At 37.2% G+C, this 17,395-nt stretch overlaps 1 protein-coding gene across 1 annotated transcript; it reads left to right on the top strand.

The window, feature by feature from the left end:
• The first annotated feature begins 2,141 nt into the window (after positions 1 to 2,141).
• LOC109827381 (putative 4-hydroxy-4-methyl-2-oxoglutarate aldolase 2) lies at positions 2,142 to 16,790 on the top strand. Its single transcript, XM_020394388.1, has 2 exons — positions 2,142 to 2,342; positions 16,029 to 16,790. Exon 2 carries the CDS (start codon positions 16,041 to 16,043, stop codon positions 16,545 to 16,547), a length of 507 nt encoding a protein of 168 aa, XP_020249977.1. The 5' UTR covers positions 2,142 to 2,342; positions 16,029 to 16,040; the 3' UTR covers positions 16,548 to 16,790.
• Positions 16,791 to 17,395: the final 605 nt, after the last annotated feature.

Raw genomic sequence — 17,395 nt, forward strand, 5'->3', positions numbered from 1 at the left:
TTACATACACCCAAAAGTATTTCAGTTCATACATACAAAAGTGTTTCACATCCGCAACTCATATTAATCAGCGATCAGTTCGTTGCAAGTTGCTCGGTTGTGATAATCGGTTCGTTTCCCTCCAACTATTCTGCTCCAGCGGCGGGCCCCACCCTCTACTGTCGATCGCCGGCCATCTCCGAGTCCGATATACCACCCGACACAGATCTGAAACCCAATAACCCGATAAGCCTCATCTACCGCCCTTTGACTTCATCCTCATCGCCATTTCTTCACTGAGTTGGATAGTAGATAAATTCACTCGCCATATAGCTAATCGTCTGCAAGTGTAATCAGAGACGCTCATGATTTACTCGGGAAATATTACATCATTCTGTCCCTAGCAAGTTTAAATCCAATAACCCGCCGTTCCTGCTTGAAGAAGTTGAAGGAGGCATATAACTGTAGTTTCTACGGTGCATCATTCTGTCCCTAGCGAAGGGTGGAGTGGCCGGGCTCTCCCTGGTGGAGCCCACCCAAGAATAAAACGATTCTCTCTGGTTTAAAAAAACAAAGGTTTATGATCCAGAGACCCTGATCGAGCAGAGAATAAAGAGACAAGAGCACCAACCTCTCCATCTTCAAACCGTAGAGGAGTGGGAGAGCATGTCTGGCTGAAGCCTCTGCACATTGTAGAGCTCATTATCCTGTCCAAGTTCTCCCCTCACCATCTCTGCGCTTGCCATTTATTAAACATCTCCCGACTGCAATATAATTAGCATTCATTAATTAATCAACACGAACTTAATCAAAGCAACACCGACTAACGACCAATTGACCATTAACTAACCTGAATCTGATATTGCAGATCCAACAAGAAAACATCAAAAGAAAGCTTTTTTTTAGCTCAGATATTGCAGATCCAACAAGAAAAGGAATCCCTAACAAGGAGAGATGAGGAGGGGAGCCTAGGGTTCGGGGTTTTGGGGAGCGAGGGGAAGCGAGAGGGAGAGCGGGAGAAGAGGAGGGTAAGGAACTGAGAGGAGAGTGCTGTTCATCCGAGGAGGAAGTGTTGTTCATCACAATGGCGAATACAGTGACGTATTCGTTGTTGTTATTCATCCGAGGCGGGGACCGGGGAGGCATCTTCGTCGTCGACGTCGCTGAGAACGACGACGATGTCGTCGGCCATGGAATTGAGAGGAGAGTTTTTTTCTTTTCCTCTCACAACTTTCTGAAGAAGAAGATCTGAAGATTTGAAGAAGAAGGATATGAAGAAGAAGAGAGTAGTTTGGGGTTTTTTGAGATATATTCTCTTGGAATTTGTAAAAAGGGCTGAATTGCATTTACTTTTCAGTTGTGGGGCTAATACATATTAGAAAAAATACAGGGGGCTAGGACACATTAGATTTTTATTTTTGGGGCCTTGAAGCAATTTTTCTAAGTTTTAAACGATGTCCACCTATTTCCTAAAAAAATAAAAATTAAAAAAATTAAAAAACAAGCTAATTATTTAAAATTGTATGTAAAATATCCTAAGTTTATAGCGTCTTAAATACAAAAACCCAAAGTTTATCAACTAACGACAAATCAAATTCCAAACACAAGGAATCGACTTCAAAGTAGGGGTGGTAAACGATCGAATCGAATCGAATACTAAGGTGTTCGTATTTGTATTTGTTTAATATTATCGAATTCGAATACGGACTCTAATATTCATATATCTAGTTTTACGAATTCGAACTCGAATACTTGGTATTTGATAAATATTCATGAATATTCACGAATACTTATCGAATATTAGAGTATATTTATTCTGCTAAAAAAATTTGATTTTCAAATAATATTAAAATTCATAAATAAAAATTATTCCTTTTTAATATATGATGTATATATATTTAAATCAAAATTTTAATTAGAAAATAGATTTAAGATTATTTTAGACTTAAAATCAGTATATAAAAGTTAAGTAGAAATGATAAGTGAATTAAAAATATGACATCATATGTGCAATAATACAAATAATAAGCTGTGATTAAATTTTAAACGAATATTTAATAAACAAACGAATCGAATATACATCTGGTTAAATTCTATTCGTTAGTAAACTCGAATATTAAAATATATTTGTTTAGTGGTAAATGAACTACCTATGATCGAATAGTTATTCAAAGTCAATCGAATCAATCGCAACGCGAGAGAAAAGTATAGATCCCATTTGCCTCCGTCTTCTTCCTTCTGGAAATTCCATAATTCCAGATCTTGATCCACACGAAGTTCTAATAAGTCTGGTTAAAATCAAACCCCAACTCTCAAAATTCGTTCTTTGTGGCTCGCAGCTGGTTGCGATCAGCTCTCTCGAGGTATTTTGTTCCCAATCTCGAATCCCATTCGTTTGATCTGCTCTTTAGAATATTTTCTTGCTTAAAAACATGATTAAAGATGAAAGATGGCATCTTGTTGCGTAATCTTCGTGATTTTGATGACTTCAAGTTTAATAGACTCTAGCTTCTGATTGATTTTGTTTTCGCTTTTGTTCATCCGTGTGAAATTGTTCCCTAGGTTTAGTGCGTGGAGGAAAAAAATTGAAGTAGGCGTGCAAGCAAATGCAAACATCTGTTGCTAATGTGATTTGGGATTGGTTTCCCTTGATAAGTTTATAACCCTATGCATTCTAATACGGTAGGACATAATAGCAAACTTTATAAAATTTCTGAAACAATTGGGGCTCACATGTCATACACTTACAGCGTAGGAAATTTCCTACGCTGCCAGCTCACCTCCCGTTCTCTCATATATATATATATATATATATATCACTTTTTAGCTATGACCTTTGTGGTTCCTGGGCTTGTCAAAATGGGTTACTTTATTTTTGTCAGATGAGAAGTTCTGACTAGGGCAACGTTTCGGATTTGGATCCTGTTCACTACACACACAAAAAAAAGGGGAGAGACCACTACTTTTAATTATAGTCACCATTTTATTTAGTGGATGGTTCTGATTCGTTCCAAATTCTGATACATGCCATATCCTCTGTTTATTGCACCCGTCCCAATTTTTTTTCACTCAACGCGAATCATAACCATCAAGTTAATGATAGATGGCTAAGATCAAAAGTAATGGTCTCTCCTCTACTTTTTGATAGTGAACAGGATTTGAATCGCAACATTTCTTCCAGATTTTGGTTTGCGGAAGTCGTCATTAAAAGTAGGAGCTAATCATTCTAAAGCTGAAGCCCTTAGGCACCTTTAGGGCATGTTTGGCAACTGGTAAGTAGACAGAAAGCAGAAAGTGTAGAGAAAGTACCTTCTCAAGGAAGTACATTCTTCTCACTATCTATTTGTGTTTTTTTGTTTGGATGATAGAAAGTGAAGATGTAGAAAGTTGAGGTGGTAGTTGACGTGGCGTCCTTAATTTTTATAGGATTTCTTGTGACCAGAACCATTGCGGTATCATCCAATTGCAAATAGATCCCTGTAGTTCTATTTGTTGCGAATAGACCCCTTGTACTTCTGTTTGTTGCGAATATACCCCCTATAGTATTAGCCCTAGTAAGCTTTTTGGACTCTTTTAAAAATAAAAAAAATAGCAATTGGATGAATATCCTCACTAACAGAACTATAGGAGGTGTATCCGCCTCCTCAAACATTTTTTAATAATTTTAAGATTAAAAAATTCACTCAGAAGGTTTATTCGCAACAAATAGAACTACAATGAGTCTATTTGCAACAAATAGAATTAGAGGGGGTATGTTCGTAATTGGGTGATACTATAGGAGGTTTGTTTGCAATTAACCCTTTTTTTATAAGAAGTTTTAGAAACAATTTTTTTAACACATTTTGAACCATGTACATATAAGAAACTATTAATATGACATTTTTCCTCTAAGTGATTAATATGAAACTTTTAGAAGCTTGATTAAAACCTCGCAGCTAAATAAGAAGTAACAATGATAAGCTTCTATCATATGGAATAAATATGACTGCTCTATGCTTGTTTCTATCAACAGTTTAGCATATAAAATTTATCATCCAATTTTTTTTTAATGAAACAAAAGTCCAAAATTAGAAGGGACAAAGAAGTGGTTGCAGAGAATTATAAGTCTAAAGTGGTGATGTTGACCAAATCATAAAAATAAAATTCAAACAAAATTGTAAACTAATAAAAAGTGTGAAAAATAATTAAAAATTAATTTCTCTCTCCCCTCTTCACTTTTCATCAAACTCTCCAAATTTTAAGAAAGTAAAAAGAGGCTTAAAAGCTGTTGTGGCACACTTCACTTTCTATTTACTTTCCGTTCACTTTCTGTTGATGTTATGTAATCACACAGATAAACTGATAAGAACTGAGTTGATTAGGGGGCCGCTAACTTCTCTGAATATTTGGTTTGTAGTTGAGCTGTTCATCCCTGCACGTGTAGCAACTCGTAAGAAGGCGAAGTCTAATTCCCCCGTTGTTCCTCCGACGATTAAGTTAGCAAAGTACTTGAATGAGAAAAAATAGCAAAATGTAGCAACTCTTAAGTGCAGTGGAATGAAGAAAAATACAGAGAAAATTACTTACCTTGAATTGTCTTTGCTCCAAGGGTCCGACCTCATCTTAGGAGGGGGGCTCATTGAGGTGCCCCTTCTTTCGGACCATGTTGAGGCTTCTTCGAGAGAGGTGTTGTGGACCGTGAGAGCGGGTCTTGGTGCCGGTTCCTTCCGTCGATCCCTCTTGTCTGACCAATTAGAGCGGAAGTCGACTCTTGCGGGTCTCTCAGCCACTCCTGCCTTGCTGGGGGGCCTCTAGTCGACTTCGATGTTGGCGTCACTACCAGTGTTGTTATAGATGTCGCGGGTGCTCGGTGTTGCTGCTACTGCCTGCTGCTGCTGCTGCTTGAGGTTGCAACCGTGGATGCTTCTGTAGCCTTGGCTGTCGCCTTTATACGCTCCGGCATCCTCCATGTCCATATACCTGTGACATATGGCCATAGTTGTCATAATCGGTGTTGGCTTATGGCTTAGTAAGTTTCTAGTTCATTGTTCTATAGGCCGGTTACAAGAGCGGACATAGCAACTGAACTCCCTGGATCGTTAACCTCCACTCTCTTCGCCTGTAACCTCTTGAGGTAGGCTCAAAGGCTCTTTGTAGGTTCCTGCCTCATCTGTATCAACACGGGAGAGGGTAGCTTCTGTTTGGTGTCAGCCAAGAAGTGATGGATAAACATTCGGCTGAGCTGCTGGAAGCTGCTGATAGACTTCTTCTCAAGGGCATTCCACCAAAGCTTGGCGCTCCCTGACAAAATGATGGGGAAACATCGACAAATGATAGCTTCTAACGTCTGGAGCATGTTCATCATATCATAATAGCTCTAAACATGCTCGTCAGACTCCTTCGCCTTTGTACTTTTTCATGTGAGACATCTTAAACTTTTCACACGGGGCATTCATGAGGTCTTCGGTAAGGGGGTGTTCCCCCCGATGACTTTGGCGACTAGTATGTACACCCGATCATATCCAGACGCCCCTTGGGTGGCTGAGGGGGCTGGAGAGGCACGCTAATGACAGAGAGTCTTGGACATCCCTCCCACGACGTGCGGTGACTAGGGCCGGGGCTCTCGCCGATGGCTTCAAAGTGAGGGAGGAGGCGCTGACGAGGATCCGCTAGGCGAGTTGACTGGTGTGGTGGTGGGGTCGCGTGTTTGACGCGATCCTTCCGCTGCTTGGTGCAGCATGAGTAGTCCGAGGGGGACTACATGCTGAGCTTCTGAAGGGGGATGAGTCCCTGATCGCTGGTTTCTTGAGGGTGGAGGAATGGTGGAATTAGCTTGCTGCGATTGTGAAAAGCGGCCGAGGAACTCGCTGGTGAAGGTATCGAGTTGCTGTTGGAGGGATTGAGAGATCTTCTGAGCCATCTCTTCAAGCTAGGCTTGAGTGACGTAACTCTGGTGTGGTTCTCCAGGGATGATTGATCAGCCTTATGCTCATAATCAAACATGCTTGCTCGAAAAGGAGAGAAAGCCCTACGGTGAATACCAAATTGTTGATGTTATGTATTCACACAGATAAACTGATAGGAACTGGGTTGATTAGGGGGCCACTAACTTCTCCGAATATCTGGTTTGGAATTGAGCTGTTTGTCCCTGCATGTGTAGCAACTCGTAAGAAGACGGGGTCTGATTCCCTCGTTGTTCCTCCGACGGTTAAGTTAGCAAATTACTTGAGTGGGGAAAAATGACGAACTGTAACAGTTCTTAAGTGTAGTGGGATGGAGAAAAATACAGAGAAAATTGCCTACCTCCGTGTTGGGAATATTTTTTCCTTCTATGGTCATGAAGGAAGGGTATTTTGGTCTCTTCGGCCGAGTCTGGGCTGACGGTTGAGTCAGCGTCGACTTTACAGGTGTCGGCTGTGAAGTGGTCGCGGGATGGGCGTGATCACTTCGGCATTAATGAGGTGGGATAGGCGGCGTGCGATGCCGGCGTGGTCCGATGTGCCATAAATTAATACACAATTTTGTAGAAGCTTTTAGTTACCTGAATAACTCTAATTGACTAATGAAAACCATATAATATCAGTTTTTTAAATGTCGGCCGCCATGTTGGACATATCGCCCGACATGTCGGATTTAGGGGGCAACCGACACTATATGGGGCTTTTCAATACGTATTGCGTTTTCAGGATTCATGTTGGATATATCGGGGAACATGCAGATATGTCGGGCGGATATATAAGGGGACATGTCGGCTATATCGGCTGATTTTTCAATTTGAAAAATTGGTTGATTTTTTAGTTATGTTTATCTAATCAGGTTTGGGTATAAATTCCTAATTGTCTTAATATTGCTTCCAAAGACAAAACCCGATCAGTTAGGGGAAATGGAAAAAAAGACCAAAGTCATTTCTGTCGCTCCTCTTCTCTCTCTTCTTTGACATCTCATCGGTCTCTTCTCTGAGCTGTTCCTTCCACATCAATGTAGGGTGATCTTCTCTTTCTTTAACTGTCAAAATCGCACTCCTCTTTTCTCACATATTTCCTTCAATATCAACCCTAAGCATTATAAATTATTTACTTTTTTATATGCTTAGACAATATAATTTATTAAGTATGTTTAGATTTTATTTATGACATGTGTACCCTATATGCTACCATGAGAGTGATGAACCGAGACAAGGAAAAGTTGCAAGCTTTCTCTAGAACCAGTGTAGCTTATTTTAGGAAGGTTAAAAAAAACTATGATGCCTTTTCTTTTCTTCCTTTTTTTTGTCTTTTTTTATCTTTGATAAACAGAGGTTGCACCCTACATAAATCCCCTACACCTTGAGATAACTGTCAAACCCTGATCATTGTACCTAGTTTCTCTTACTATCAACTAGTGTTATAATGTATTTTTGATTAAGGTGTTTTAGATGTATGTGCTAAGATTCTGGAGGAGTTATTGAAGTAATCATTTCAAGTGTTTGTAAATTTTAACGCAATGGGGTGACATAGTTTTTAATAATAACCCTTTACATTTTTAGATCAATTGAGTGCTACTATCTATTAATGGCCATCATGGTGCATACTAAATTACATATAAGGGTTGCAACTAGAAGTAAATTGTAACCGAGAAAAAAGATTACAATTTAAATATCTTATGTTTAATATGTTTGAGGCAAACTTGTCAGAAATAAATATTCAAATTTCATATGTGAAATCAAGAGTGTAATGACATTTAACTTAGTACCAAGGTTTTAAATATCGAATATCGGGAAAAATATCATACAGCCAAAATCCATATCAAATTGCGGATATTGGGAAAATGTCAAGGATACATAGTAAATTTCGGAGTGTCATATCAGATGATGTGATATATAGTATAATATCCTAAAACGTAATTTAAACATGTTTAGCGAAATTTAAGAGTACAAATATTTAAATAACATATGTTTAGGATTACTAACCGATTGTAGAAGCTTATTTAGGGCAAAGAGCATACTAGAATTTACTAAAAATAATTTCATAAACCTAGAATTTTCTCTAAAAGCCATTAAAAAGTTTTGTAGAGCTATTTGTTTTGTGATAAACCATATAGGACATATCAGCCAACATATTGGTTGATTTTATTAGTCATGTTAGGGATATATCGTCCAAAAATTGTCAAAAAGCGGTAAAGGATATTTAAACATATCGTTTTGTGGCAAGCCTTATAAAATGATATATCGACCGATATATTAGTTATATCAGGGACATCTAAAATACTGCTTAGTACTATATTTTTTTCCCATAAAAGAAGAATTGAAGTCAATATTTTCATATTATTCTACTAAGATTTGTATGTGGATTAAAGTTCTCTTAAGAGAGTAGGGAGTGGGTGGGGACCTGTCAGTACGATTCAAACCTAGATTAAGTTCTAGCCAATTGCAAAAAATAGAACTAACTGATAGTGTAGAATCACCGCAGAGGAGTGGGGAAGAGTATAAAGTTTCTAAATTAGATCACATCTAAGTTGCATGAGAACGTGTATAGTTATTTGTACGGGTGCATGTATGAGTACGAGACATGACAAACTTGTAAAATATAGGGTGTGGGTACGAGACATGATAAACTTGTATAAGTGAAAGAGGCTAAAAAGCTTATGTGACACCCTTCACTTTCCATTCACTTTCCAAGTGCCAAACATGGAAAAGATGGAAAGTGAAGCCACTTTCCAAGTTTTGGTTCAGTTTTCATTTAGTTTTTAGTTACCAAACACGCTCTTAGTGCATGGTCATAGAATTTGCACAATTTTGTTCAAGCTTTAGTTACCTGGATAACTCTTAGGGTTTTTTATTTCTAGGCCCATTTGTTTACTCATCTTTACCTCTAAGCCCAATAACTATTCTTTGTATTCTTAAACCCAAGTTTCTTTTTGTTTTTGCCTTTAAACCCAATTTCTAAAATACTGTATATACAACACTGGTATTCATACCCAAACATGATAAAAACCCTAAAATACCCTTCAATACCCACCCAAACATGATAAAAACCCTAAAATACCCTTCAATACCCCCACTTAAACCAGACCCCCCCTCTCTCTCCTCATTTTCCTTCTTCCTCAGGTCTTCGTCTTTCTCCTTCCTCAAGGCTTTGTCTTCCTCCTCTGATCCCACCTCTCATGCCCCCTCCAAGAAATCGAAGAAGAAAGGAAGAAAGGCCCATGATTTTAGTGCTTGATGTCTTGAAAAGGCCCACGACGGATCTCGAGGCAGCCGGACACACCTCCACCCTCTCCAACGAGACACTACAATTCTTCAACGATCAACAAGATGCTTGATGATTTTGGCTTCGGGATCTCTTTCGATGACGAGGAGGAGTGATTTCGTGTGAAATCTCATTTCTATATACTCGATTAGGGTTAGGGTCAGGGTCGGGGTCGGGGTTGGGGGGTTAGGGTTAGTTCATTGATGTTCTTTTGTGCTATCCCTTTTTGTTGAACTAAATCTAATTGTAGAATTGGTTTTATCAATTTATGAATGTATCGTTTCTGTTGAACTAAATCTAATTTGTACACAATAGATTTGCAAAGCAAGAGGTGTGAAATCTGGAGAATCTGGAATTTTGTACCTGTAAATTTTGCTTATAAAGAGTTGGAGAGTATGGAGCTTGCTTTGAAGATTGTGAAAGAGAAATTGCTGGGTAGAGTTAATGGAGTCAGTTATGCTATATGTACATTTTGAAGATTTGTGCAATTTTGAAGATTTGTAACATTTTGTAAAGTCTGGAGCTTGCCTTGAATATAATATCAGTTATATTATGTACATTTTGAAGATTTGTAAAATTTTTGAAAGCCTGGAGCTTGCCTTGAATATATGATCAGTTATGCTATGTTTTTTGTGAAGATTTGTAACATTTTAAAAAGTCTAGAGCTTGCCTTGAATATATGATTAGTTATGCTAAGTATATTTTGAAGATTTGTGTAATTTTGGAGTTTGATTTGTAACATATTGTTTCAGATTGTAAGTTTTTGAAAGTAGATAATGAAATTGTTGTTAGTGCAATATCGTTATTGTTTGTGCAATTTTGGAGTTTGTAGGACTGGAATTTTGTGCAATTTTGTGAGTGCTATTTTGTGGAATTTTGTGTAATTTTATGAGTGTTATTTTGTTCTTGTGTAATTTTGTGAGTGCAACCAAGTGTGATAAACTGCAGATCTCTTTGATTGTAAGTGTAGCGTGATAAATTCAAAGTGTAGCGTGATAACCTGTAAGTGTAGCGTGGTAGACTGTAAGTGTAGCGTGATAGACTGAAATTGTAGCGTGGTAGACTGTAAGTGTAGCATGGTAGACTGTACAGGATAACACGCTACACTTACAGGATAACCCGCTACACTTACAGGATAACACGCTACACTTACAGGATAACACGCTACACTTACAGCATAACACGCTACACTTATGATCTAACCCGCTATACTTACAGCATAACACGCTACACTTACAGTCTAACACGCTACACTTACAGCATAACACGCTACACTTACAGCATAACACGCTACACTTACGGTCTAAACCTGCTACACTTACGGTCTAACCCGCTACACTTACAGGATAACCCGCTACACTTACAGCATAACACGCTACACTTACAGTCTAACACGCTACACTTACAGTCTAACACGCTAGACTTACAGTCTAACACGCTACACTTACAGCATAACACGCTATACTTACAGGATAACACGCTACACTTACAGGATAACACGCTACACTTACAGCATAACACGCTACACTTACAGTCTAACACGCTACACTTACAGAATAACCCGCTACACTTACAGCATAACCCGCTACACTTACAGCATAACACGCTACACTTACAACATAACACGCTACACTTACAGCATAACCCGCTACACTTACAGCATAACACGCTACACTTACAGGATAACACGCTACACTTACAGCATAACACGCTACATTTACAGGATAACACGCTACACTTACAGCATAACCCGCTACACTTACAGCATAACACGCTACACTTACAGCATAACACGCTACACTTACAGGATAACACGCTACACTTACAGCATAACACGCTACACTTATAGGATAACCCGCTACACTTACAGTCTAACCCGCTACACTTACAGTCTAACCCGCTACACTTACAGCATAACACGCTACATTTAAGATCTAACCCGCTACACTTATAGCATAATACGCTACACTTACAGTCTAACCCGCTACACTTAAAGTCTAACCCGCTACACTTAAAGTCTAACCCGCTACACTTACAGGATAACCCGCTATACTTGCAGTGTAACACGCTACACTTACAGGATAATCCGCTATACTTACAAATAACCCGTTACACTTGCAGTGTAACACGCTACACTTACAGATAACCCGCTACATTTACAGATAACACGCTACACTTACAATCACAATCATAGATACGTTAGAAAACTTCCTCTACACTTAACACGATATATTTTCAATCACAAACAGTCACAAGCTGAAATATGCTACAAACTCACAACTACATTCACAGACACAATTTGAAAACTTCCTCTACAAACTCACATACTCACATATTCACATATTCACAGTCATATGCACATATTCACAGTCACAACTAATTCAATTTTTACACATATTCACAATCATATGAATCTATAGTGTAGCGTGTTATGCTGTAAGTGTAGCGGGTTAGACTGTAAGTGTAGCGGGTTAGACTGTAAGTGTAGCGTGTTATGCTGTAAGTATAGCGTGTTATCCTGTAAGTGTAGCGTGTTATCCTGTAAGTGTAGCGGGTTATGCTGTAAGTGTAGCGTGTTATCCTGTAAGTGAAGCGTGTTATGCTGTAAGTGAAGCGGGTTATCCTGTAAGTGTTATGCTACAATTTCAGTCTATCACGCTACACTTACAGTCTACCACGCTACACTTACAGGTTATCACGCTACACTTTGAATTTATCACGCTACACTTACAATCAAAGAGATCTGCAGTTTATCACACTTGGTTGCACTCACAAAATTGCACAAGAACAAAATAACACTCATAAAATTACACAAAATTCCACAAAATAGCACTCACAAAATTGCACAAAATTCCAGTCTTACAAACTCCAAAATTGCACAAACAATAACGATATTGCACTAACAACACTTTCATTATCTACTTTCAAAAACTTACAATCTGAAACAATATGTTACAAATCAAACTCCAAAATTACACAAATCTTCAAAATATACTTAGCATAACTAATCATATATTCAAGGCAAGCTCTAGACTTTTTAAAATGTTACAAATCTTCACAAAAAACATAGCATAACTGATCATATATTCAAGGCAAGCTCCAGGCTTTCAAAAATGTTACAAATCTTCAAAATGTACATAATATAACTGATATTATATTCAAGGCAAGCTCCAGACTTTACAAAATGTTACAAATCTTCAAAATTGCACAAATCTTCAAAATGTACATATAGCATAACTGACTCCATTAACTCTACCCAGCAATTTCTCTTTCACAATCTTCAAAGCAAGCTCCATACTCTCCAACTCTTTATAAGCAAAATTTACAGGTACAAAATTCCAGATTCTTCAGATTTCACACCTCTTGCTTTGCAAATCTATTGTGTACAAATTAGATTTAGTTCAACAGAAACGATACATTCATAAATTGATAAAACCAATTCTACAATTAGATTTAGTTCAACAAAAAGGGATAGCACAAAAGAACATCAATGAACTAACCCTAACCCCCCAACCCCGACCCCGACCCTAACCCTAATCGAGTATATAGAAATGAGATTTCACACGAAATCACTCCTCCTCGTCATCGAAAGAGATCCCGAAGCCAAAATCATCAAGCATCTTGTTGATCGTTGAAGAATTGTAGTGTCTCGTTGGAGAGGGTGGAGGGGTGTCCGGCTGCCTCGAGATCCGTCGTGGGCCTTTTCAAGACATCAAGCACTAAAATCATGGGCCTTTCTTCCTTTCTTCTTCGATTTCTTGGTGGGGGCATGAGAGGTGGGATCAGAGGAGGAAGACAAAGCCTTGAGGAAGGAGGAAGACGAAGACCTGAGGAAGAAGGAAAATGAGGAGAGAGAGAGAGGGGTCCGGTTTAAGTGGGGGTATTGAAGGGTATTTTAGGGTTTTTATCATGTTTGGGTATGAATACCAGTGTTGTATATACGGTATTTTAGAAATTGGGTTTAAAGGCAAAAACAAAAAGAAACTTGGGTTTAAGAATACAAAGAATAGTTATTGGGCTTAGAGGTAAAGATGAGTAAACAAATGGGCCTAGAAATAAAAAACCCTAACTCTTAATGACTAATGAAAACCATATAGTATGCACAGACAGAAGTTGAAAATCTTAGTGCATATGTACCTTATATGCTACCATGAGGGGGATGAACGGGGACAAGGAAAAGTTACAAGCTTTCTCTAGAACTGGTGTAGCTTATCTTAGGAAGGTTAAAAAAAAAAAAAACTATGATGCATTTTCTTTCTTTCTTTTCTGTCTTTTTTGTCTTTGATAAACAGAGGTTGAATCCTACATAAATCCCCTACTCCTTGTGATAACTGCCAAACCTTGATAATTGTACCTAGTTTCTCTTACTATTGACTAGTGTTATAAATACTTCCGATTAATCTGTTTTATATGTATGTGCTAAGATTCTGGAGGAGTTATTGAAGTAATCATTTCAAGTGTTTATAAATTTTAATGCAATGGGGTCTCATAGTTTTTAATAATAACCATTACACTTTTAGATCAATTGAGTGCTACTACCTATTAACAGTCATCATGGTGTATACTAAATTGCAAATAAGGGGTTGCAACTAGAAGTAAATTGTAACCGAGAAAAATATGATAATTTAAATATCAAGAGTTTAATGACAATTTAAAGAAATATTCAAATTTCATGTGTGAAATCAAGAGTTTAATGACATTTAACTTAGTACCAAGGTTTTAAATATCGGATATTCAGGAAATACTAGACGGCCAAAATCCATATCAAATTGCGGATATTTAGGGAATATCAGGGATATATAGTAAATTTTGGAGTATCATGTTAGATGATGTGATATATTGTATAATATCCTAAAATGTAATCTAAACATGCTTAGTGAAATTTAAGAGTACAAAAATTAAAATAACATATGTTTAGGATTACTAATCAATTGTAGAAGCTTATTTAGGGAAAAGACCATACTAGAATTCACTAAAAATAATTTCATAAACCTAGAATTTTCTCTGAAAGCCAGTAAAATAGTTTTGTAGAACATATCGGTCAACATATTGGTTGATTATATCAGTCATCTTAGGGATATATAGCCCAAAATTTATCAAAAACAGTAAAGAATATTTAAACATATTGTTTTGTAGCAAGCCTTATGAAAGGATATATCGTTCGATATATCGGTTAGGTCAGGCACATTTAAAAAAAATGCTAAGTAGAATTGAAATCAATTTTTTGATATTATTCTACTAAGTTTTGCATGTGGATTAAAGTTCTCTTAAGGGACTAGGGGGTGGGAGGATTGGGGACCTCTCAATATGATTCAAAACCAGATTAAGTTCTAGCCAACTGTCAAAAATAGAACAAATTGATGTTATAGAATCACTGCAAAGGAGTGTGGAAGAGGATAAAGTTCTTAAATTAGATCACATCTAAGTTGCACCGAAACGTCTACGATTATTTATATGGGTGCAGGTATGGGTACAAGACACGACAAACTTGTAAAATATAGGGGATGGGGACACAACTACATATGGACATTGAAATTAATAATTTAAGTGATATCATTATTGTTTTTCAATTTATGTTATTTGCATCCTATCACATTTTTAAGTTTCTTTTATTATGTTGATTATTATAAATTGAAAAGTGCTCGTTTTGAACTACGCACTCAGACAACCCTCTAAAATCATAGTTTTGAACTTGTTGGGTATAGCTGAAACAAACCTGGTCCATATCTAACGAGCTTCAAGAAATGGATGTGAATTGTAGGATATACATATAAGAAGTTTATGGCAAGCCTCTTAAATTAAAACATATATCGTATAATGGAGTATATGTCTAAATAAATGTATGTATATCCAATGATGTCCATGAACTTCCATTACGGGTACAAGTCGGTTACATGTTGGGTATGGATACAGCTCCGTGATAGAAGTACTCGGATAATGTAGGATCATAGAAACAGGTTGGATGGAAGTTTCTAAGGTCAGGAGAGGAATTTCTTCTTTTTGCAAATGCTGATATATTGCAGACCTGTAGGAAAAAGGAGAAATATAGGGAAGTATCTGAGAGGAGAACTAAGTCAAGAAGAAATCAGACCAGTCAGGGGATCAATCAAAAGAGGTCATAAAAGAAATAGAAATGGCATATATTCAATTTTTTTCGCCAATGAGAGTTGTTTCTCTTTATATTTTGAGAGATCATCCTCGTAATTGGACTACTATTATTCGAATAACATCTTACTAGTAACATAGTTTGTAGTTTTAACAACTTTATTTAAAACTCTAATGGCCTTTCCTTTACTTGATGGTCTTGCATCATCTCTTTTCTTTTTCCCTTTGCATTTATAGAGGATCAAAAACGTCCTCTGCTTTATTAAAAGGATAGGAAACATAATATTACTGTAACCGGGGTTATGCCACATATAATAAGGTCCCGGATGTATTTTTTGGCCCCAGATAATTCAATCTGTTATTATAAATATGTTTGTTGAATAAACATAATTCATTGAATTTGGTTAAATCATTAGATGATGCTTGTTGCACCGTGATATTTTAAATTTGTAGAACCTTTACATATTAAATAAACTGATCAAATAAACCATCTAATGAACAACAGAACCCTTCTGGTTCGTTATATATGTTAACGACTTCATAGGAGAGTTAGTTTTGACAATCAGTTAAATTATATAGCTTGATCTAATTCATTAATAAACAGAGAGAAATTGTATGTCTTAATTTTCCTCCCTCACGTACTGTTGATATGTTGCTCTTTACAGCTTTAAATCAGCCTTTCATTACCGATTGCATTTAAGACTCAATAGAGTGTTTTCCTTCCTCTGAATTTTGCAGTAACCAAAGTCGATGGCTTCTCTCCCACTAGCAACCGCTGAAGTATGTGACGCAAATTCCCACCTAATCACAAACGGCGAGCTCCGTGCCCTCCATCCAATCTTCCAAATCTACGGTCGTCGCCAGGTCTTCTCAGGTCCAGTTGTCACTCTCAAAGTCTTCGAGGATAATGTTCTAGTTCGTGAATTCCTCGAAGAAAAAGGTAACGGTAGAGTTTTAGTCGTTGATGGAGGTGGAAGTATGAGATGTGCAATATTAGGAGGAAACCCAGTTCAACAAGCTCAAAACAATGGCTGGGCTGGTATTATAGTCAATGGTTGCATAAGAGATGTTGATGAGATTATTGGGTGTGATATTGGAGTTAGAGCTTTGGCTTCGCATCCAATGAAAGCTAATAAGAAGGGCATTGGAGAAAAGCACGTGCCTGTGAATATTGCTGGAACGAGGATTTATGATGGCGAGTGGCTTTATGCAGATACTGACGGGATTCTTGTTTCGAGGTCAGAGTTAACTGTTTGAAAGTTTTTAATATTTTTATTGTCTTTCTTTGTATCTGTTGTATTATCGTCTATGCACGTCTGCTAGTATGTACTTCAGTATTTTTTACTCGTATTGATGAGGATGTTTTAGGTATTTTCTATGAATAAATATCTGCTCATTCTAGAAAAAACACGGGCAATACGCTGTATATGTTTCTCTTGTTAGTCCTGATGTCTCATCTGAATGGTACTGTCTATATATTGTTGTAGTTATATTATTTTCTATGTGGGAACAAGGATTTGATTGGTTAAAATGTCTGATTGTGTAAAATTGCTGTGTATCATTATTGATATGGCTTCTATTTTTAGTTAATGGAAGTAAACATCACGCTGCAAAACCGCAACTTCGGAGAGAGTTTGATTATGACAATGGTTAATATTTATAAGTATTGTTGATGTGACTCACATTTCCAGTTAAATTAAAGGGGATCATGAAACTTAAATGTACCTTGTAGCGTCATTTTATATGGCTCGATATATCACCCGGTATATCATTTTTACAAGCTTGCCCCAACTGATATGGTTTCTAAATATCATTTATCAGTTTTTAGCTAGTTTGGGCCATATATTACCGATATGGCTGATATTTCAGCTGATATGTTGATCGATATATCTTTTCATATGGACTGTCGCAAAACAGTATTATCGCGTTTGGCAATTTTGGGTGAGATACGATGATTTTGCCATTATATCAAGTGACATTTTAACCTAAGAAAATGAGACAAAATGTTATAAGGTTGATTTGTACTTTTGTTTGTTTTAAAAGAGTTGATTAGTGATCCTAAATATATATTGTTTACATTTTGTAAGCTTAGATTTCGTTAAGTA

This window comes from Asparagus officinalis, unplaced genomic scaffold, assembly GCF_001876935.1.
Source record: "Asparagus officinalis unplaced genomic scaffold, Aspof.V1 AsparagusV1_Un170, whole genome shotgun sequence".
Classification (NCBI taxonomy): domain Eukaryota; kingdom Viridiplantae; phylum Streptophyta; class Magnoliopsida; order Asparagales; family Asparagaceae; genus Asparagus; species Asparagus officinalis.